Here is a 24,823-nt window from a genome sequence, read left to right on the forward strand (position 1 = left end):
TGGATGTTTGGCTGTTTTTTGAGTCAGAACACAAATACTAATATTTTAGTAAATCAGTTAAAAACATAAACATTGACTTAACATTGCACACGTGTGCTGTGTCCTGCATAAATAGAATCTTAGCTTAGGGAAGCAGTTCTGCCACTGTAAACCTGCAACCAGGCTAAACTAAAGCACATGAACTAGCTTTAAGTCTTCTAATTTGGGTATAACTGACAGTTCTAATAAGAGTAGGATACCACGGGCGCTGGTGGCACATTGGTTAGTGCAGCAGACTGTGGACCACACTCACTGTGTCTGTAGATTCAAAAGACTATCATCACCATTCTGTTGTGTAAAAGCACGATACTTGAATGTAGAAATAATCAACACACACACACATGTTACATCTGATTTAATAAACGTTGTTGCAACACCAAAATAAAAGTAGAAATTACATTATTGATTCACTTGAGGCGGAAACGGAAGAACCAAATATAACCGAAATTCAACAAATATATGTGACGAACCAAGAATGATTTTTGCAGACTTTCGGCCTATTATTGGCAAGACTGAGTGCGGAGAAAAAAAACTCCATAACCTGCATGCACACCACAGAATAGAAGAGTAGATCTGCCATAAGTATCAGACTACAACATGTAGCAAACAGAACTAAAGTGCACAGTGTACAGCTAAGACACCTCTTTGTCGTTAGAGTTGATAGGAACCCTGTGGATTTTTCTTCTGAAATTAACAGAACATACAGTGTGATGCATACAGTTTTTCTTTTTTTAACAAGGAGCAATCTGTGGATTATTGGGCCTTAAAAGATCCCAACATATTTGAAATTAGTGTTTTTCCTCTTTTCACCAGATTACACCCATGTTTTCTAGCTTGCAGCATTTGCTTTCCCACTTTCTTAACACACCCCACATGTCAATCAGTGGAAATGGAAGTAGCAACTGCATGCTTATGTGTCACATACAGAATGAGTACCCACAAAGATAAAACAACATACAGTATCTCTGGCAGTAGTCAAAAACTCCACAAGGTGTTTTTGAAAAGCAAATATGACACTCAAGATGAACTGAGGAGTTTTCAGGTCAATCTGGGTTTTTTTTTTAAAGTACCATTAAACATGTTTTAAGATGAAAACAAAGCAGAGAGACCGAATGAATCAAAAGTCAAACAAGAAATGTCCTTTTAAAAACAATCCAGTAAGAAAAGTGCTGCTTAAGTATCAGTAAGAAATGATACAGATCTTTGGAGAAAAGTTTCCTCCAAAGATTCTGTAATTCCCCAATATTAATATCTGTGCGCCACAAGTCAGATTCTGGCCAGGTTTCTCCCAACATGACATTCAACTTAGTAGTATTTGTTATTTTTCACCAGTGTTTCTGTAGCGCTATTAGTGAGCAAAAAACTCTCCATTTAATCTTTAAAAATCATAAATGACCCTTTAGGCTTTGCAGCACAGAAATAAGATCATGCGAATAAATAAGCCAGCTTTCTTATGTACAAAGCAAAAGGAGGCTGGATCACATTTTTACCGCATTAACGTGTCAAACATGGACAACAGGTTCACGCTTGATTTTTTTAAATGACCTGTTCGATCATTTGCTTGACATAGTAGGGCCAACATGACTAAAAAATCCTACATAGAGGTTCCTTAAATTATTCCTTGATGTCTTGGGTAGAGTGACAAAGAATCAGAAGTAACATAGTCCAGTGTTAGTTACAGTTCTAACATGTCAAAGACAATTTACAGGAAAATAAACACATTTAATAAAAGGACAAAGTTCAGTAAGTTCTCTAGTTCATTCTACAACCATCTAAATCCCTTTCACTTTGGTTAAATGGTGTTTAGGTCAATATCTTTAAATGTAAGATTATGATGCTAGTGTAATCGCAAAGTCAAAAAATATGTATCCAAATATTTACATTTAATAAAGCAATACACCCCACACAATTATGACATGGTGATATATCTGACCAGAGCCAGGGGATGTACACACTTACATGGATTCTCAGTTCAAGATTAAGTTTAGGACCAACACCTGGTGACACAGAGAGAAATGCTTCTTTGCTGGCCGGCCTCAGAGTACGAGCTTATTCTCAAGCTGTGCACGTCATAGAACTCGTAAAGCTGACTCCAGTCCAGCACAACATAGTAGAGTAAAGCAGCTGTTAGATGAAAGTACCCAATTGAGCAGTACACCTAATGTTTTTTTACATGTGGATGTTACACATATATATATATATATATTTTGTTTTGATGCCCTGCACACAGCTTAGGGTATCTTCATATTGTTAATTTTCCCTTCGGCCCACCTGGATGTCTCCCTGCACCTGTACCTGTAAATGAAGTTAATGTAAAATCTAAGCTGAATGATCTTCAGATAGTTTTCTGTTTCAGGTCCTTTCTCGAGCTCTGTGAAACGTGCTCTCTAATAGTTCTGCAGTTCAGGAATGTTCTTGTAGAGGTCCAGTGAATCGGGGTTGGAGAAAGCTCCTCTTTGCGCCACCTCCCTGCCGGCGATTACTTGTTTCACAGCCACCTCCACCTTCTTACCGCTGATGGTGTACTGCAGAACAGAGAAGAAAAGAGCTGTCACTCAAACGAGAGCTGACTTTTACAGATGTAGCCATTGTGACAGAATAATCTGACAGTTATTATTCATATCTGAGTCATATTTCTCTTACAGGAATGTCTCTGGTCTCCAGCAGCAGCGCGGGGACGTGTCGGGCAGACAGAGCTTTTCTAATGGCTCCTCTAATCTTCCCTACCAACTCTGGACTGAAGGGCTTCCCGGGTGCCATCTTCAAGAACAAAATAACTCGCTCTTCCCCGTCTGAGTTGTACTGAGGTACGCAGAGACTGTCTGACACTTCCTCAAAAGCCTCAACTATAGAGAGGAGAGGAAAGGAGAGGGCAGAGTAGAGGACAAGGAGACACAACAGAAGTGATGAGAGCAGCACAGACACATGGAGAAAAGAGGAGGTGAAAGGTGAAACAAGTAAGGAAGCAAAGATGAGAAGTGAAGAGGAAATGATTGAGTGTTGGGATAGTTTGAAGGAGGAGGAGAGAACAGAGAGCATCAAACCACATTCACAACTTTAAAATATATCAGAGACACAGATTTCCTTTTACTTAAAAAGAAGAATTGTGCTTTTATGTGACATGCTGTATAAAACTGATAAGTGAGCAAATTTAAAACATCCCACTATACAAAACTGTATGATGAAATGCTACATTTTTTAAACCAACATTAACAGAACCACGTCTCTGCTGATTTCAGAAAAATGGTTTAGACATTGCTTTACTTAAAACCGCACACTGCTCCGACTGTGACATTCACTCACCAATGTTGTAGATCTCTGAGCTGCCGAATCGGACTCCGTTGGGGTTCAATGTTCCGTCACTGCAGACAAAAATTAAGGTTATATACAAAGGTTTATTTTTTTCCTTTTATAGCTGTAGGAATCTCATGTACTGTACATTTCCAAGCGTTCAGTTTATCTCAATGAATCAGGAAGACAGCATCCACATTTAAAAGTCCCCATGATATGAAGAGTACATTTCCCTGGTTTGAATCCAGAGTTTCTGTGCTACAGGTTCATTTATCGGCCAAATATATTTCAATAAATTAATACATAACAAAAGACCTATAATCATCCTGTCAAACATTTCAAATGTCTGATCAATCATCCCAAATGTTTGTCCCATTTTTCGACCAATTAAAAAAGCTTTCTATCTTGTGATTGGGTCGATCCCGTTGCAATTGGTCATGACATGACCACCACAAGTTCGTTTCATGGGGAGTTTTTTTTTGTAAATAATCTTACAACGTGTCATTCAATTAAAATCCTTCATAGGCCACCGGGCTCACAAACAATATAACGGGCTGCTGTGCTTCATTCCCAACAAAAAGGCTGTTTCTTATCCCAACATGGGACATTCAAAGGATCAGCTTCTTATATTTTTTAAACTGTAATTTGCATATATTATTTTTCTACCTGTCCACATGCAACGTCATCTTATCACACACTCATGTAAAAGATCATTTAAAAAAAATAAAGAAATGGCTGACCTTCTGCCCAGCATGACAATGCCTCCTGTCTTTGGGTTGATTTTACAGTAGTCTCCATGAGCCCACACCCCTGAAGAGAAGGAACACACAATGAAGTGTCATTCAGTGTTCTTAAAGTAAGAAATGCCTGCTAATAAATAACAAGTGTAAACATGTTAAACAGTAAAACAGCAAAACGTGCAGTAGAAATGTATAAGATGTGTTTTGTGCTTGTGTCTAAGTGTATAAATGTTAGATGCAGTAAGGACATAAAGAAGTGTTGACTTTGAAGGTATTTCTTAAAGATGTTATAGAGTGTGTAATGGAACAAGTGTTCCTTTTTTCTTCCTGGTATCTTTGTGTTTATGTCTACTGAATGTATGTTTGTGTTCATCTTTGATGTTTGTACTCTCACCAGGATACGTAGAAAAGTACGCTTTATGATATTTGCTCCCGTTCTCATCATTCCAGAAGTGAGTTGGTGCGCAGGGGATTGGCTTCAAACACACGAGCTCCCCACTCTCTCCCCATACTGGCTTACCTGTACACACACATACACAGAATTTAAAAAGGTACAAAAAACAAAGTTAGATGGCTCAGATGTTCAACAACACAAACCTATACTTGGGCACACATGCTTAAACACAAACACACACATAAAGCGTTCTTCGATTTGAAGGAAATCACCTAGTGATGTATCCCAAACTCACACCCTGATACACTTTAGTGTGTGGTTTCACACAGAAATCACCTCCTCCCTCAGGACGGTGTTATAGGCTTACAGACCCACTAAAACAATCCCAAGCTCTTCCTACAAAACTGCCTTTAAATTATTCTTCAATCCACTCTCCTTTGAGGTGGTGGAGACACGCCAGAGCAGCCTGCAGAAGGGATCGGGCGCTGGGGAACAAGGGACTAAAATCAATGAGAAAAACAAAGAGGGCTTTGAAGACTTCCAGCAACATAACAGTCACAGTATTTTGTTTGGTTTGTAAATGAAAAGATAGTGTTGCCTTAAGTTTTTGACCTGCATTTAGCCTGGGAAAGTTCACTAATTACTCTCACGGTTTGTCAGCAGTGGCTAGCTTCAAATTCTATGTTTACATTTTCATCCCTATTGAGGAGTTTTGTTCTGAAGCATATGGGCCCCTCAGCAGTTTTTAAACAGGCTTGTGATTCATTTTCTTCTTTAAAGGCTTTATATGCGATTTTTCACACTTAAATATAATAGAAATCAAGTATATCCTCTGAAAATAACTATAAGTAGTGACTGTCTACAATGGGTGTAAAACCCGAGTCCCACTGTCTGTGATGTTTTCAGAGTCCTATCTTCAGTTTGTTTACATCGCCAGGACGGCGGCTGACTCCTCCCCTCGCGAAAAGTTGTTTAATTGAGGGACTAGAGAAAAGAAGAATAACAGTACTCACTGCTTAACTGCGTTTCTAGATCACACTCATTTCGGGTAAATTTACATGCAGTGTGAAGATACGAGCATAATAAAGATCGCTAGCATTAGCATGCTAACACAACAATGCACCGCGAGTTGTTTTGGTTTCATGCTGGTGCTCAAGGGCGACATCTGCTGGATCCAAAAATCGCATATAAAGCCTTTAATGCATTTCCAGACCCCCCCTTGATTTCTTACTAGCATCTTCCTCAAAACCTCTTGGCGTTCCCAATTTTGGCTTTAAAAGGTAGACAAACAAAAAGTCAGTACTATTCCATTTCTTGGCAAAACAATCACTCTGAATGTGCACACATTCTCTTACCTTCAAGGCTCCAGGCTTCCACAGCCATGCCGAGGTTTCTTGTTTGGATCTCGCCCCGATACACTGGAACCGTCGGGTTCTGGCCCATGAAACATGACACGATGTCTGTGCCGCCTAGGAAGAGAGATGAGAGAAAAATAACACAGAGGAAGAGATGAGATGATGGATATCTTAAATAAATCACCCCATAGATGCTATATACAATTACCCAAAGTATTTTGAAAGCACACAGTGTGGGAATGACCAAAAATCTTCAGCCCAAGTAATGTTACCACAAAATGCCACTTCATGTCTGTCTGCTTGCAGGGAAGTTTTGCTGCCCCCTAAGCAAGGCAAGGCAGTTTTATTTGCATGGCACATCTCATACAATGAGGCAATTCATTTCATTTCATTTATTTATTTAAAGGACAGTGCACATCAATCAACATTTCTGTAAATGTGCCAGTGTTAGCCTGCAGGCTAAGTTTCAACTGTAGTCCTTTGGCAAGATGTTAAGCTAGGCACAGGGTATTCAAAGTGCTTTAGAAAGTTACAAAAATAAATAAAAGACACAAACACAATTCAGAAGAGCAGGAGTAAAAGATTTCAATTCAGCTCTGCTCTACCTCTTTTTGTTCAAACTCTTTTGATGGCCAGCAGGCTACGTACAAATGTCCTCAGGGTTCATACGTCACATGTCATGCACACAAGCATTTCAGACATGTATTTGGGGGCCAAGCTACAGACAGACAAGTAAAGAAGGTGAGCAGAGTATTTTGAAAGTGGTTCTCCAAGTAGCCAGTATTTAGGAATTGTAGGACTCCAGTAATGTGGTCATATTTCTTAGTTTTTGCCCCATAGGGCTCCAGTAGGCTCGTGCAGTTAGTAATACTATCAATCTGATGTTTCCACCTCACAAACTGGCAGCGTAAACCCCCCCTGCTTAACCTCCATTGACCTATATAGGAGTTGTAGCACATTCTTGAAAGTGTCATAAACACACACACACACACACACAAACAGCTTCACCATCCATTTATCTCTTCCTATCTTCCCATCCTCTACTATTTCTGACACGTTCTATTCATCTCTCTTCCCATTGTTCTAACACTACCTCCCTGTTTGGTTCCCTCTCTGTATCATCGACTCCATCCATCCATCCATCTCTCAGCTCCTCTCTGCCGCTCCTTCCCTCCTTTCCTTTCTGTTCTTTAGACTTATTCTCTCTCTCTCTCTCTCTGCCAGGTTCTTTATTGAGCTTTAATTGGCTCCCAGGAGGAAGTAGAAACTTTGTCTTCTGATTAAACACACACGCTTATAGCAGGAAGACACGCAATTATTTTATTATTACACTCGCTTTAATGGGCAGGTACACACAAACACACACACATACTCACAAACACTAAGAGATACTGCTGCCTTCATGGGATGCATTCCACTGTCAGCCATTTAGTGTGTGTATTTTCTGTGTGTATGCACAAGAACTTGTCACTCGAATCTGACGTTTCTAACAGCACTGGCTTTGGTGAATGGTAAAGAAAAACAATTTTGAACTCCCCACTTTGTGTGTGTGTGTATATATATATATATATATATATATATATATTTTGTGTGCATGTGTGTGACAGTCTGCTCTCACATGCGGAGGTGTGACTGCTTTGAACATCTTTGGCACAGTTTGGGGTCGGAAAATGTGGAAACTTGAGACCAAAAGGCAAACAGCAAACTCAAAAAATACATTCATATGTAGAAGAAGAATCAATAAAAAGGGAATACAGATAATGAAATATCAGAGAAAGAACTCACAAGTAGATATTTCCATTCTTGTGCAGATTTGAATGGAAATGCAAAAATATATGACAATACCACAAAGTGGAACGGAAATACAAGAAAACTTTAGGAGGTTTAGCCTGTTTTAACTAACAAGAGAGGATTAAAAAGAAGAGAGTAAAAGTGGAGCAGAGGAGTGACATATGGGCAGTCAGAAGGAGGTTTATTAGGATGAAGGGAATCCAGCAGTGAAAGTGTTAAAATTCCCCAATGAAGGGCAACGGGGCTATGACATCCCTGCTGAGAGCACAACACAAACACACACACACAGCCTGACATACACAAGAAGGGAAAAGTTATCCTTACGAGACTGAGAAAAAATATATGTTTTAACTCAAACATATGTTTGCAGATACACACAAACACACGAGCTCACACACAGCGTCACACAGGGTGAAATCGGCAAAGGGGCCCCATCACATATGTCAGCGCGACCAGCAGTCAGACACATATGCTGTGATAAATCCTGAGAACACACGAACACACACACACACACACACACACACACACACACACACACACACACACACACACACACACACACACACACACACACACACACACACACACACACACACACACACACACACACACACACACACACACACACACACACACACACACACACACACACACACACACACACACACAGAGTGGTGACCTCGGGGGTCAAGGTTAGGTCGGTGGCAGCCAACAGGGTTGCTGCCTGCTGTTGCCCTTGGCTACAAGGAGGAAACTGACTGGGGCAGGATCTGCTGTTCTGATGAATACACACCCACACACACACCCACACACACACACACACACCCCCACACACCCCCACACAAGACACACTCACATGGAAACAGACAATAAATTCTAAAAAGAAGACTAATCTTAAAGGATCATTCAAATGTAAAACGATCCTTGTTCCAAATTTATTCTATCTTTTTTTTTTTTACTACCATTTCACTTGAGAATGCAGGAACATTATCGCTACAACAAAATTGGATGAGTTTAAAATATATATCAATACAATGTTCAGATCGGCTTCTTTCTGGTTGCATACCGGCCAACAGTTTTGCTGAAAACCTGCATTTTATGTAGCGGTACAATCTGAAGTTAGCCTATCCAAACCTTTGGTAGTAATCCTTTCATCGTGAGGGAAAGTACAGTATGTCTTCTTCTTCTGTGTAAAATGAAGTATGTTGGTGTAAAACATATCTAAACCAAGAAGTCTGTCTGTAATCTCTGATCAATGTTTACAACAGATGATACATTTTACATTTCCCTTTCGTTTGTTCTTCAACTTTGCCTAAGAGCAGTGACTGTTGTGACCATCTTAACATTCCCAACAATCATACTGTTCTGGCTTCCTGTTAGCCCACAGTACAATGTTTTAATAGATACATAAGAATAATGACCGAAACTGAGACAAGTGTTTCCATTTTGTATTAAACAAGATCTTCAGTCCTGATCACAATTTCTGCGTTCAGTGTATTTTAAACTGTGTTGAAAGCACTCCCATTTTTTGTTATTGCAGGTTTCTTTTTCTTTCCACAGTTCTGAATATAAAACTCATGTTCTACAAAGTACTGGGCAGAAATGTCTACGAGTGGGCTTAACTGGAACTCTTAAGAGACCTGCCAAAAACTCAGTGAGATGGAATGAACATTTGTCCATGGCTTACGTTCCTTTGAGGAGCAAAGAGCTACAAAAGGAGAAGACGGTGAAAAGGAAGAAGAAAAGAAGAATTCTTTCAGCTTTAAAACGTATCTGTGTATCTCTTTAGGCCCTTTTTTTTTTTTCCATAGTGGAGCAACAACCATCTCAAGGAGCACTCAGACAGTTCTCTGACCTTGACATTGTCTTTGCCCATCTCTGTGGTATTTTGCTGCCAAAGCACAAAGTGCACAGTGAGCATGTGGGAGGAGAGGTGCAAACAGGTGGGGGGTTGATTCAAAAGAGGCAGCGCACACCGGGTGTTATCTTTTTCAAGAAAGGTGTCGAAGACCGACACTGAGAAAAGAGGAACTATGTCTGTTTCTTTTGAAACATCAGTCCACAGTAACACTTTACATCTCTCAAAGAGTAAATACTGTAAGTTAACCATAAACTCTCAGCCAGTAAGTCCATTGAAATCAATAAATACCTTAATTTTGTTAAAGCAGGAATGTCTAATCAGTCTGAATTTATTTACATGAATAATTAACAGTAGCTAACAGTATATCTTGTCCACAGCAGTATTCAACAGTATGAAAAGCTTCCCCTTCAGATCACTAAATCAGTGCAGCCGACTGAAGGCAGAAGGACCAATGTGTTGATAGAGCTTCAGCTTCTGAATACAGAAGTGCAGCATCAGAGCAAGCATCATTACACACTGCTATGTTTGTATTTTACTCGATTTAATAATGTGCATGTGAAAAAACACAACAGCAATGTGACTAAAAATACCTCTACACATGTCACAGTGATCACTTATTACCTTACCGAACTTAATAAGTCTTCTGATGCACATGCAAGAGACATCTTTTGACCAAGCGGCAACCTCTGAACTTGCACAAATGAAGCCAATGCAGAAGCGCAACATTTCTTAAAAACTGTTTTGATTTTATGAACGATCCGTTATAACTGACATGATTGACAGGTGGGCGCGATGAAACGGTTTGTCAAGAGGCTTAAAACCCGTCACTGCACAGCCACAGCATTTCCAGCATGGAAGCTGCTGTTGATGAGCCTCCAGAGCCCCCCTTGTCTGTAACTGATGGCTGACGTCACCCAGGCTTCGTCCATCAATATTTACACTCTACGCTTAATGACCTCTTTCCAATTAAAGTTGCATTATTGCAACAAGTCATGTTTTGAAAAAATATTGTGGTGCAAATGCAGCAGTATCTTGTTTTAAGATTTAACTACTTAAAACAGACTTCTGCCTTACATGTGACATTTAAGTGGCTGCTTGTGTGTCCAACACCTCCTTGTCAACGTGCTTATGTGCATGTTGGTGTTTGTGTATGTGTGCATCTGTGGCTACACATCAGGTTTGTCATCAGCAGTGTGTATGTGTTGCTAAAACGCTTGCTTGTCTGTGCATGTGTGACACTCCAAGCTGCTACTCAGCGCGTGTGCGGTCTTTTGAGTTTGTGTGTCTGCAATACGTCAGTCACCCAGGCTGTGCTAAATGTTAAACGTTTCAGGACTCTCAGAGGGAGACAGATAGCATTCTATTGCCCTGTCAACATAACAATGGGCTGAGAGTGCCCATGTTTGCATGTGTGTGTGTGTGTGTGTGTGTGTGTGTCATGATGCTGTGGGTGGTGAGGAAAATGTACAGTTCTATAGAATTTGTTATTGTTGAATTTCCTTTGCATGCGTCAGTCCTTTTGTGCTTGTGTCTAAGATGCTTTGTTGCTTTTCTTTGACTTTTCTTTAAAGCACTAGACAACAACAAAGCTGCTGCAATTTGCTCCCATGGATAAAACTTCAGTTTCAATAAAAAAAAACAGACAAACTTTGTCCAGGCATTAGCCACTCACCTGAGATGGAGCCCAGCATCACGTTGCTCTTGATGCAGCGGTAGACGTATTCGTAGCTCTGAGGTTTGAGAGGAGATCCGGTAGACAGGATGGTGTGGAGAGACTGGAGGTTGTGTGTTTCCGCTGGGGGAAGAGATAAATTAAAGACAGAATTACACACACAAAATAAAAGACAAAAAAAACTGTTTAAATATTTGTATACTTTGCTGTATCTCTCTTCGCAAGCCAACAATAATCAATTATTGATGTTGACTCCTAGACCGTTTTTTTCTCTTGTTTATAACAACTGGAGTAAAAATAAATCGTGACCCTAGTCAAGAAATCAGAAATAGTAACTTGGACTTGTGTTCAGTAGATAAAAGTTGATGTTATACTGCCCGTGCTGCAGGAATAAACAAAGATTCATGAAGAACATAAGCATTTTTTGTTAAATAGAAAGGGTATTGTACTTCTAAGCTATTACTTTGGGACTAAGTTTAATGTAACCCACATGAGAATGACATGTGCAGCTCTGACTCCACGCACCCTAACATGTTGAGCAGTCTCGTGCGACACGGCGCAAGCGCTTGCATGTGGGCTCTGCCGCAGAGGTCCACACATGCAAATGATCTGTATCTGTCTCACACACACAAACAAACACACACAAAACCAATCCACATGCCAATAACACCAAGCTCCCAGCAACCGACCCTCACCCCATAGACACACACATACACACACACACACACACACGCGCAGTGGGAACTCTTTCTGCCCCCCACTCTGCCTCCAGGTGTCCAGTCCAAATGTCAGCCCAGGGAAAAGGGCCTCTCCGCTGGGGCAGTCACTGAAGCTGCTCCCCCTACCCTTCTAAGCCCACCGGAGATATGCTTATATGCACACACACAAACACACACAAATGTACCACGCACAGAGAGACACAAATCTCCGTATGCCACGCTCGTTTTCTTTTATAAGCATCCAAACACACACACACACGAACATACGCATGCACGCGCACACTAAATGTTGTGGGGCGGTGATTGTTAAGAGGCAGACCAACAGATACACATTTGAGACATTCAGTTTTTCTTGCTTTCCTTTCCTGATGAAATAAAAATCAGTTATAAGGAGAGGAGAGGAGATAAGGACAAATAGGAAATAGTTAAGTCCTTTTCAGTAGTTATAATAAATAAATTTACTTAGGAGTGATGAGTTGAGAGACATAGATAGGTATTTCAAGTTCCAGATTGTGTAACTAATTGTTATTTTACTCACCAATAGTCAAAATGAGCAACGCTTAAAGGCTTGCAATTACACCACATTAAGGACTAGATTTGAAAAGTGATCCTTTCCCTATTATAATACACCTTGTACATATGCAAGAGAGCATAGCTTAGCAGCAGTAATTGTGGCTTGCACTTGTAAACTGTAATTTATTTTGTCACATAAATAACAGAGAGAGAGAGAGAGAGAGAGAGAGAGAGGGGCATGTAGGAAGGTTAGCAGGAAGGCTAGCAAGGCACTGATTATGTGTGGAGACCGGGTTCTGTCTCTAGAGAGCTGTGACACTAAAAGCAATTAGCTGCTCCTATCCATGACTCATCGAAATTATCATAACAGCACTTTTATCCATTCGATTCAGTGTCAAACACCAGAGCACAGGGCAAACTGTTGATTCACGCAGTAAATAGCTTAAAGGACATTTGGAGTCAAACAGCCTCACTATTATAATCATTATCGTGTCCATCTGCTTGTTTTGTTCCTGGTCCAATTCAAAAAGAAAGGATGTGAGTGAGTGTGTGTGTGTGTGTGTGTGTGTGTGTGTGTGTGTGTGTGTGTGTGTGTGTGTGTGTGTGTGTGTGTGTGTGTGTGTGTGTGTGTGTGTGTGTGTGTGTGTGTGTGTGTGTGTGTGTGTGTGTGTGTGTGTGTGTGTGTGTGTGTGTGTGTGTGTGTGTGGGGGGGTTAATGCATTTCTCTCTGAGTTGCTGCTTGTTATTTTTGTGCGTCCATGTGTGTCTCTGGATAACTGTGCTCATTTTCCCGTGTTTGTGTTTGTGATCACAACTCACCAGGTTTCATGTTCCTCTCCTGCAGCACAGCCAGCCACTTGGCCCCGGTACCAAAGATAGTGATGCTGGAGAGAAGGAAGAGATAGACAAGGACAAGACACAGAAAAAAAAAAAAAAAAAAGAAGAATTATTTATGGGGGGGGGACATAATTTGCGTCAGTGTTTGCAACAATGACAGCCCTCCTACATCTGTGTTCTCTTTTCGCTTTGTGACTACATGAACTTTGAAACAACAGAACCAAATTAGCTCACAAAATGAATCATCCTTCATAGGTTGGTCATGAATATTGTCACAAAGTTTCATGACAATCTGCTCGGTTGTTTTTGGTATCTCTCTTTCGTGACCATCTGAAGTGTTGGAAGGATCACTGGATGGACAGACAGAGCGACAGATCATGTGACATCGTGAACTTTTACTAGCGCAATCTCATCAGTTTGCAGATGAATGTTATTGTTTAACGGATGAAGACAGGATGACTTGTGGGATTTATTCAGACTTGTCCTTGAACTATGCAGCACTCTTCAACATCCAGTGTCGAGGATTAGAGGAAGTATATTGAACTTCCAAAACATGTAAGTCCATGAAAGGGAGCAAAACTAGCTACTTAGGTTCTGTAAAAAAAAGAAAAAGAAAAAAGGCTGATATAATGTATAAAAAAAAACTATAAAACATAACTAAAAAACTAAAATCTAATACATATTACATAAATAAAAGTCATGGCTCTACCTCGAGTCAGTGTTTGCAATATCAGCACAAAAAGTGCATCTTCAATCTGCTCACAAAAATGTGTCTAACAAAGTGGTAGGAATGCTCAACTTTTACCACACTTGCACCACACTTGCAGTACGACCATGGAAATGGTACTGTCTTTGTTCAATAAAGGGTTCACAATAATAAAAGGTTTCACAATAATAAAAACATTTGAAAATATTAGTGATGAAATAATGTGAAATTGACTGAAACATAAAAGCAAACAGAACTGTAGCGAGATGAATTCTGCTGTTGGCGAATAGCAAACTCCTGAAACATGAGAAGAAGAATGGAGTGCCACACAGACGAGGGCAGACGATGAAGGTGTGTTGAAAAGAACTGTGTACACAATCAGTGCTGGCATGAATTGTGTTATTTGTATAGGAGACATATGATACGTACTGTATAACATCAAATGTTCCAATCTAATCTAATGCAAAAAAACAAGTTCCAATACTACAACCAATACTAAACTGTTTTCATTTTTCACCTTTATAAATGATATAGTACACATTATTATTACAGATGATATTTTGGTTCAATCACCCAAACTTGAGCATGAATGCTTGTGCACAGCTTTGTTTCTTGATGACCCTGATGTAGGCAACAAGCCAAAACTCGTCGGTCTAATTTTTTGATAAAGTTGATCTTCATACTCCAAGTGTTGCTGGAGCTTTTTCACCTCTTCAAGCCTTTCAACTCTTCATGCACCTTGTTAGTCGGTGAAGTTGTACCAGAAAAATCACACTCTGCTTCTTCACAGCTATGTTTCTGCAATTTTCACCTCAAGTATCATCTTTTCAAATGAGAAGAAGTTGGCAGACCTGAATTCAAGAGAAAGGTCCGCACACTCTTCAGCTCCCAATGAGCAACTTTATTAATGGCAACGTTTTGATCCAAAGGATCTTCTTCAGGCAAGTGTGGCAGGAGACAAGCTGTTTTTTCTGAAGGAGAATTTGGCAGGGGAAATGTATTTCAGAGTTTGCAAGGGGTCCCTTCATATACTGAATGACTTGGAAAAAAAAAAAAGGTTGATCACATATGGAGGACGTGGAGGGAACTTCATTCTGTATCTGGTATGAATAGGCAGTGTAGTAGTGACAAGTGAGACTGTTATAACACCTGTACATACATGACTTGATGCTCAGACTAACAGCATTTCAGCAGCAAAAACTATAAAGCTGGTAGAGAACCGGCAAATGGAAGACTGAGAGCATAAATGGAGAAGCCGATGCCGCACACCTTCAGCGCTAAGCCGCGACTGAAATTGCTCCATTTGTTGCTCTTAATCTATGCATGGCAAGGCGCAATTTCAATATCTGCATGCTGAATGTAAACGAACAAAAAGGGCAACGGCTACTGAACAGCCTTTGCCCTTAATCCCGTCTGCTCCAGTGGAGCTGCTCAGTAGCTCGGCTGTGCTAAGAAGCTCCCAGGAGAGGAGAGTATGTCAGTGTGTAAACGTAAAGCAAGGTGATGCTGAAACAAGAATGTGTGTGCTCAGCCAACCCTACATGGATAGATAAGAAAAAATCAAGAAAAAGAGAAAGTGAAAGAAAAATGACTTTCAGCCGAACAAATACAAAAAAAACAAAAAACACAGAGATGGTCAGTCTAGCATAAGAGGACAACATGTCTTCTTTGTGTATGTTCAACAAGGTAATAGTTCAGAGGACAATGTATTGACAGGATGTTTGCAGACAACCACCCTGAAATGAAATGACTTTTGAGGATGGCTTTGTTCTGTGTGAATAGAAGCCCCCCTGACAGCTGACAACGGTTGGACAACATGTGGAAGGCAAGAAGTGACAAAGCGTCACTTCAGTGTTCCCCTGCTGTTTTCCTTTTAAAACAAAGGGCCTTTTAAAGTCTTCCTCTGTGCATGGGTGTGTTTGTGTCCCCGTCTGTCTCTCTCTCTCTGTCTTTTCAAGTTATTCTCGCTGACATTAAGTCAATCAAATTGCCTTCTGTAACTATGGTAACCATTCCTGTCAATCAAAGCACATCAACAACAAAAAAAGAACCTGTCCTAGAGACAACAACGGTCTGATGCTCGATTGGTCGATAGGCAGGAATTGGTTTTGCAGTGAAAGATGTGATTTGCTCTCAGTGATTTGCTGTTAAAATGGATTAGTGGTGATAGAGGTTGGTGGTAAATGGAGGGCAGGTAGATGGGGGTCGAAAGGGCAAAACGCCTAAGAAGTAATATCAGAGAACGCTGTCGATCTGTCTCTCAGGAATGCTGCTCAATTTCTTAATTTGTTGCGCACTGACAATAAAGCTATTGAATTCAAATCTGAGAGAAAACAAAATGTGGAGGATAAAAACGTCTGCAGACCTAATTGAATTTGTAGAAATGCACACCCACCCCTTCCTCATTCTGCTGGCCTCACCACGCCCCTGGGTGTCACGTCTTGACATCTTAATCACAGTATGGGCCAGATTTACTAAAGGTCTGCGTGTCTTAAAACGTGTGCAAACTTGATACCAGCAGCAAAAAAATGTGCTATCTGATCTACTAACGGCGCGCAAAGAGGATTGTGCCTTTTACATGAGCAAAACAACACGCATTGTCCATTTAGTATGTTTGCCTTAATGAATACGCAATATGGGTCGTTTCTGCCATGATTAAATATATAACTAATAAATACTGGGAGGAGAAAATGCAAAGAACTGAAGTTAGTACACGCATAGCGATTTACCAAGCCTGGCAAAAACTGCGGTGATTATGACGGTGTCTGTATTTAACACCTTTGAAAAGAAGGTGCTAACCCAGGAGACCAGTGTAACGACCAACAGGCTGATGTTATTGAAGTTAGGAGGAGGCACAATAAAAGAAGGCATACAGATTGCGCTTTTACACACACAAGAATATGACAGCATGAAACAGCATGATTAAACTACACGCTATTGTTGCCTATTTAAACGAAACTGAACATTCACAGCCTCTGCATTCTAAAGAATTGTATCATTGACATTTATGTCTTCCTATTTCCCTCTTTTCGCCAACATTTCATTTTAAACTGGGATTTCCTTTTTCTCGGGTGTGCGCGTCTCTCCCCTTAGCTCGTGCGCTCCTCTCCATAATGCGCTCGTCTCCTCCCTCTACAGCCCGCTGCTGCTACGCTGTAGGATGCTTGGATTGGGGGAGCTCACCACTGCTTGTACCCCCGTCTTCGATACCTCTTTACTGTGACTTTATGTCCGATCAGACACACCGCAATGTATGACGCTTCATTCAAAAGGTGGAGGGAAGAAAAGAGAGGCCCTGTTTAATGCCGAGGTTTTCTTATAAGCCACATTTTCATTTGTAATATTCAGTTTTATCTGCTGTAACTCAAAAATATTGTAAGTTTATTTGCCTCTTCCACTGATCACTATTTTGCGCTTGCAGTCCAAACTATGCGTGACGTAAACCAGTAGAACTGCTAATCCAAAAAATGAAATACATGAAAAATCCTATAACATAAAATATATCTAAAATGTATACATTTTCAGTAATCAGAGGGATAGACGACAGGATAGAAGCCATGTTTGATGCTTGCAAAATAAAAATCACCTTACAATCCAGTAACCATATTGCTCAGCCTTTCATCTTTTATATGGGAGCTTCGGAGAGAATATGAGATTATCAAAATATGGCAAAGCTGCTATATTTATCTTTCTTTGTTTTTGTACGTTTTGTTTGATTTATTTTTAAATATGTTTTTTATATACTATGTTCCACTGTTTTTGCCTTCTTAAAACACAAAAACATCAACATTTTTTGTAGAAAAGTAGAAGTTGAATCAAACACTGTTTATTTTTTATGGCTGGGTGGGTTTTGTAAGTGTATCCCAAAATGTACTAACATCTGTCTGATACAGCACATGGCACATAGATACTCAAACACAAAAACCTGTTTTTCTCTCTGCACACACAGTCACTCTCTAATGTATCCATCATCTCTGACCCCCTATCTGCATCTGGATTTGTTCGTTATCGGTGTCCATAAAAAAAAGGCCCACTCTATTCTGATTGGAGGCAGGTGGCCAGGTGTGGCTGCTAATAGGGTGTTCAGCATGGAGGGAGGAGGTGAAGCTACGAGTCTCTCGTCTGTGAGAGGCGCGTGTGCCTGCATGTGTTAATGTACCCGTGTGTCTGCTCCAAAGGAGACATGCTAAGGGAAGGTAATAAGTCAATAAGAGACACTCAGAGAAAAATGAGACACAAGAGCACCTCTGAGCAGTTATTGCGTTAAAGTGTTTCCGTGCTTGTCCTGATGTAGCAATTGACGGCCTACTTGACGGAGTGTTTTCTTAACTGCTCGTGCGCACGGTCTCCATCCTCGTAATATAACAATGAACCGCTACTGTCCTCTCAGGTGTCAGGGGCCTCAAGAAAACAGATGGAAACCACCGTCTGATGGTGTAATCGTGTAACCACTTGGCAAGGCTTACTATATCATTCTGAAATCAATAAATACTGCATATATTAGGGTACCTTGGTGTTACTGCTTTGTATACAAGAGGTGTAAAATACAGAATACCCATGAAAACAACTGTATACATATACGTGCTGCAACCACCCCATCCTCCTCTCTGGAATGCAGTTGTTATTCCTTATGTATTATCGAAATCAGGGGTTTTTAGACCATGGACCCCTTTCAGGTGAGACATTTTTCAAGGATCCCCTCATTATCGTAATGTTTGATAAGCATATATTAACACTATGTGTTAATGTACTATGTAGTACCGGTACTTTGCAAGGATAGAATTAGGCTAAATTTAAATGTTGTCATGTATTCTAAAGCCGACTTTCAGGAAGTGATTTCACTTTAAAGATGGGTTATTTGCTCCTTATTCAAATCGCTGGCAGGACGCTCTGGACAAACCACAGAATGTATTTAACAGTGTTTCAAAACACTCATTAAGCCTTATCAAAGAAGATTTCGATGTAAATATTTACATTACTCATATTCTTATGTCAAACAATTCACAAATATTCCGCGGCCCCCCAAGCTATGGTTCGCGGACCCCACTTTGAGAATCACTGATTTAAATTACGCCTGTAGCCTAGTGGTTAGTGAGTGCAGAGGCTAGTCATCCAAGCGGGCAGCCCGGGTTCGAATGCAACCTGTTGCTCCTTTCCTGCATGTCATTCCCCACTCTCTCTCTCTTTTCCCCACAATATCTGACTCCATCTACTGTCCTGTCTCTAAAATAAAGGCATTAAAAAGCCCACAATTTAACCTTAAAAAAAGAGACATGTCTGAGTCATTCTTTCTATTTTGAATTTAAAAAAACATGTTTTATGTGCGACAGGTGGCAGAAAGTAAAAAAGACTTGAGATAAAATCTCAAAATCAATATCATGCATTTGACACTTCAAACAGATGTATGTATTGTTTTTGTTTGTGCACAAAAAATCTTTCTACTGGACCGAAAGAAGACATAAGTCTCTAATTTTTTTTACATTAAAGACACAAAAATGAAGGAAAGAGGAAGAAGGAAATCTGCCGGACTATATCTGGAGTATTGTCCTACAAAAAGGGACAACTTTTGCCTACCATTTGCAAAGAGCACTGTGCAATAGTTAAGAAGTACAGGAGGGTTTTATCCATCAAATCTGCCCAACACATAATGGACATAAGATGGAAGAGACAAGAAGATCCTCAGGAGAAATGGAGGAGTCGTGGTGAATAAGTCACCTGTCACAAGTACACGTGTTGTAACCTTTAGCTTGCTTTACCAAGGAAAGCTGCTGCTGTAGTTTTCAGTACTGCCCTATGTGGTCTAAAAAAATCTCTCTCTCTCTCTCTCTCTCTCTCTCTCTCTCTCTCTCTCTCTCTCTCTCTCTCTCTCTCTCTCTCTCTCTCTCTCTCTCTCTCCCTCTCTCTCTCTCTCTCCCTCTCTCTCTCCCTCTCTCTCTCTCTCTCTCCCTCTCTCTCTCCCTCTCTCTCTCTCCCTCTCTCCCTCTCCCTCTCCCCCTCTCCCTCTCCAACATACAGTCAAAGCATTAAGAGACTTTTTCATACGTGCACTAAAGAAAATGTCTTGAAATTTCCAGAACAGACTGCACCTCCCAGGAGGCAGGATGTGACAAAAAAAAGGATTGTGCAGAAATGGTGGATGAAGCAAAAAGAGTCTGACGCCATGATGACATCAGTGCATTTATATCAATGCTATGTCTAATTGGGTGGAATCGCAGTATCAGTGACTGAGTGGTTAATACATACTGGCATGTACCACTCCCCACAGTGAATCACTTTGTGACCATTTTTGTTCCACCTGGATGAGTTAAGACTAGATTTAAATAAATTACAAATGAAATATTCCAGTGCTTGTTATTTAATGTTTGATTCAATAATGTTTGGATTGGGTTGAGCCGTGACTGTTGGTTGTCTGGACCACAGATTGTATGAGACACTAAATATTGGCTTCTCATTACTTGGATAATTAAATGTATACTGTCGACAAGAATACATACTCATCTGTTTGTACATCTAATGCACTTAGGTTTTCAAATGATTAAACACACTATCATCAAAGTCACATTCTGACACCATTTCTGATGGTGATCAACCATTTCTTTTACAGGATTGTGCAGCAATTCTTGTTTTTTAACACACAGACAAAGAGAGGGAACAAATCACCCACTAGCTGCTAAAACCTGTCAAAGCACGCTTGATGTTAAGCACATAGAACTACTGCACAACTAAAGATCAACCAAATATAATCATTCCTAGACTTTCCCCATGCTTCAGTCTCCTCTCACATTTTCCTTTCCTAAAGCAAATCTGCAATAATACGATACGATACACTTCATTGTCCTGTGTGCTGCCAAACATTCAGCTGCTTCCACTAGAACAAAAAATAAATAAATCCAACTGTTGTGTCAAATTAAAACTTCTTTCCCAAAACTGAAAATGCCATTATTCAAAATATATTTATCTAAGGGTTTTAAACTGTAAATATCATCCCTTACGTGTCATGTCGCAGTATGATTCAACGGCAAATTTCCCCAACTAACCAACAAAATTCAAGGCGGCGTGGGAAGCTTCAGCGTGACTTTAACACTCTCGGAGGCTCTGACGGATTTAGCCCCAATTAAAATGTCCAACCTCAATTCAGAAGATGGGTGTTAGAAAGAAGAAAAAAAAACTCATGTCAACGTCTCGCAGAGGGTTTATCTACATAGTGCTTGGATCTGGAAAAATGTGTCTGAGGTGGCAACATCAGCACTTAATTGGTTCAGAAATGTCCTCACTACTTCAAAGGTTCACTCTGTCTTTCTGTCAGAGTGGAAACCCTCCACTGGTGAGTTTTCATAACACTACTCTTAAATTCAAGTCTTTTAAAATAATGTTCATGCTGAAATTTTACAATCAATTGCTCTACCGTTATTTTTCTAACTACCAGCTCGGTAATCCTACTTCTGGTAAATTGTGAAAGGAGCTCATTATCTTTGGGATTATTCTAAAAGAGCCAACTCACAGTTGATGCAGTAGAAGGAATTTTTCTTGGCACTTTTGGCTCTTTAGATTCCACTTAACCCGATCTGAATCTAATCTTTCTCTCCACACTGTCTCTCCTTGCTAAAGCTGAAAAGACATTTGTGTTGCTCTAAAGATGTGTCTGTCTGTGGTTTTCCTCCCTAAAATTGTATTTCTGCTGACCACAGTGGATTTCTTTCACAATTTAACCAAAGGTTGACTGAGTGTGCTCAGGGACACATACTGACTTCTGGAAGATACCTCTTATGTCACAATCTCCATCTGTTGGCAGATTTTTGTTCTTTTTTGTGTGATTTAAGACTGAGATAATTCCACAGGAACTTGGAAAAATTATATAAAAATAAAAGCCACTTTTTCAGATGACACACATCTTCTTACAAGATGTTTTTTTAAATTAACTATGAACACTATAAGAATGAGAGTCGCCAACATGAAAAAAATACATTTTGTAATTCACAAATCGCATGCAAAGTTCTAAATGCTGCACAAATCCTGCTGTTTGTGCATAAATAATATCCAGTTGTGCTTACATTTGGGGCAAAATTAGCCCCCTCTCTAACTAACTTCAACTGGGACCATAATGTAAAGACTTCTGTACAACCTGACTGCTTTCTGCTACCAGTGAAGTCGCCCCCTGTTGGCCACTAGAAAGAAAGCAGGTTGATTGCACTCCTGCAATGACTACCCTGTCTGACTCAGGCTAAGTGAATCTCTTCTGGATCTATCCAAGTCAAACTGTGTCTCAAAGCATCCACAATCATTCATTCTATTGAGTCTGTATAAAATTGTGCTACTTTAAGTTCCTTGTTTGTTCTTTGTTACAAGATCAGATGAGTCTTGAGTTAGCTACTCTTTGATACTTATATGTGTGTACAGTAAATAAACAGCTTGTAGATTAATTTTGAATCATAGCCTGAAACGAACACAATGATTTACAACATCAAGAGCTCCAAGGCTGAATAGAATAAGACCTAAGGGATTCATGAATAAAGACACATACAATGGAAGACATTGGAAAATATATATGCTCACCATCTTCCCAATTAAACTCAGACAAATGAATTGCCTGCCTGCACACCTACACTCACACACTATTATCCTCGGCCACTTCCTCTTTTCTCTCATTGTCTTCGTGGGGCAATAGAAGATCAATACTGGGTTTAACGTCTGCTGTTTGTTATGGTGATAGTTGTGGTGTTGATGGGAGAGAGTAACAGGACATTTATTTAGAGATACTGCTGCTAATATCCTCCGAGATACCGTGGATGTGAATCTATAGTGTGCAAAAACATTTGGATGTGGTTATGAGTAATATACATTACAGTAGTTAGTGGGAAATTACGGAATCTAAGTCTTGTATCAATGGATCAAACTTTCATTCAAACATATCCTCACAGTATAATAAAACGAGCTGTTATACCTGCATTTCATCATTTTATTTGTATGTCCACATCATGCCATTTTATGGAGTGAACACTTTCTGGACCAGATGGTTACTTTGGGTTTAGGCTCTCCTTACGGTCTTGTCGTTGGATTTTTATAGGTTCATCCAAATTTGCAGCATCACTGTTTTTAAAAAAAGGACAGCCAAAGGGTAGCCTGTAGCTTTTACAACTCATCAGCGCACAACAGTGAGGAAAATATGTTGTGGTAATTTGTTTGAAAAAAAGGATCGTCTTTGTGCTTTGAAAAGCTGTGAGAATATTAGAATAGTATTTTATGTCAATCTTAATACATTTACAACATACAGGAAAATTTAGCAAAATGATTATGTCTTTATTTCCCACTATTTTTTTTGTCTTGCAAAGCCATCATTTTCAATTCCACTTCTCTTCTCCCCCTCTATTGAATAAATAAATAAGGAGTAATTTATTTGAGAGTAAATAATAAATGTTTATTGGATGATCAGTTGCAGAGGGTCTCTCATCTCAATGCACATTATAACCGGCAGAAATCTTTATTCATGGCTATGCTCCTGTGCACAAGTTGCCAGTTAGGTAAACACATTATCAATTCTGCGATAAAAACAGAATCTCCAAGGAAAACCTTACCCTTTGCTCATTCTCCCCTTTTAACGCTCTGCCTGCATATCTGACTTCCTCTTTTTTTCCTTTCACTGTCTGGTTTTGGTCTTTGCCATCTATGTGAATCACTTCTCTACTGTCGAATAAAATATTGTTGTAAAAGGAAAATACCCACAAGTGTTGTGGCAGTTTCACCAATTGTGTTGGAAATGCAACATAGATGCAGACCTTTGAGATTGCACGAGTGTACAAGCAAGTCATGCAAATGTGTGTTTTTTATGGTTAACTGATAATGTATATATTGTCATTATCATCTAAATTCCCATAAAAATGTCTAAAAACCTCTTTCAAAAAGGGGGGGGGGGTTAAGGTTAATTTTGAGTATTTGTTCTACTTGCACAAAAAGCTCGATATAGCAATATAATTCAGTTGTCTATTGTGCATATGTGTGTGTATGTCTGTGTGTTTGTGCATCTATGTGAGGCAAACTCACCCCAGCTGGTCTGTAAGATTCCACAGTACACTGGGTGTGGGCATTAGTGGGGAACCGTCATACAAAACCACTGAAGCTCCCAGTGCCAGAGCGGACATCAGCCAGTTCCACATCATCCAACCAGTCTATGGACATCACAGACACACACAAAAACACAAAATGGAAAACACAGTGGTAAATTCATCTAGCACAAACACTCCTTTCCCATTACCACAAATGAATGGATATCAAAATGAACAACTGCTGCAGGCTGAGAGCTATGCATCTGTGTTTCTCTGTTTAGTTTAGTGAGCTCCTGCTTCGGCATCAATCCCACTAAATGTATAAAACATGGACGTAGTCTCAGTAACTTCGCCCATTGGTTTCTGAGGAGGATTTTTGAAGCCTATCAATGGCGGATGCCATATTAGAAATGCTGTCTCAAACTTACATTTGGTCAGCCTAGTAACAGGCAAAGAGCTGGAGCTGAGGCGCCTGCCCCCCTTTTTGGATGTCTAAAGCCTGAACAAGGCAGCTTTGAACAAGCTGCTGAGAGTCTCAGATCACAAAGCACATTACATGTTTACAGCCTGGTTGAATTCACCAGGCTGTAAGCATGGACTTTCTATCATGCGTGTGTAAGTGACTTCCAGGGCTTTTTGCAATCAGCCTCAAGTGGACACTCGACGAACTGCAGCTTGTTGCACTTCCGCATTGGTTTCATTTTTCCACGACAACGGTTGACGCTTGATCAATCCCCATTCATTTGAATATGGACATTAATGTTGGCTTTACAGAATATTGCCTATGATGAAACACTTGGTCGGTTCATAAATAAGTTGACTGACAGGGAATTTTCTGATAATCAATAAATCATTGAGGCCATTT

General features: G+C 40.0%; 1 protein-coding gene across 1 annotated transcript in view; it reads right to left on the reverse strand.

Annotated features, from left to right (window-relative positions):
- Window positions 1-377: 377 nt before the first annotated feature.
- The window catches only part of aacs (acetoacetyl-CoA synthetase), a 38,538-nt gene continuing 14,092 nt past the window's right edge, over window positions 378-24,823 (reverse strand). The window contains exons 10-18 of the mRNA XM_020652269.3: window positions 23,957-24,081; window positions 13,195-13,259; window positions 11,144-11,266; window positions 5,820-5,933; window positions 4,465-4,590; window positions 4,071-4,140; window positions 3,343-3,401; window positions 2,683-2,885; window positions 378-2,564 (exon numbers count right to left, since the gene is read on the reverse strand). Coding sequence (XP_020507925.2) covers window positions 2,427-2,564; window positions 2,683-2,885; window positions 3,343-3,401; window positions 4,071-4,140; window positions 4,465-4,590; window positions 5,820-5,933; window positions 11,144-11,266; window positions 13,195-13,259; window positions 23,957-24,081 — 1,023 coding nt within the window. The 3' untranslated portion in view covers window positions 378-2,426. The remainder of the gene's footprint in view (window positions 2,565-2,682; window positions 2,886-3,342; window positions 3,402-4,070; window positions 4,141-4,464; window positions 4,591-5,819; window positions 5,934-11,143; window positions 11,267-13,194; window positions 13,260-23,956; window positions 24,082-24,823) is intronic.

This window comes from Labrus bergylta, chromosome 2 (genome assembly GCF_963930695.1).
Source record: "Labrus bergylta chromosome 2, fLabBer1.1, whole genome shotgun sequence".
Classification (NCBI taxonomy): Eukaryota; Metazoa; Chordata; class Actinopteri; order Labriformes; family Labridae; genus Labrus; species Labrus bergylta.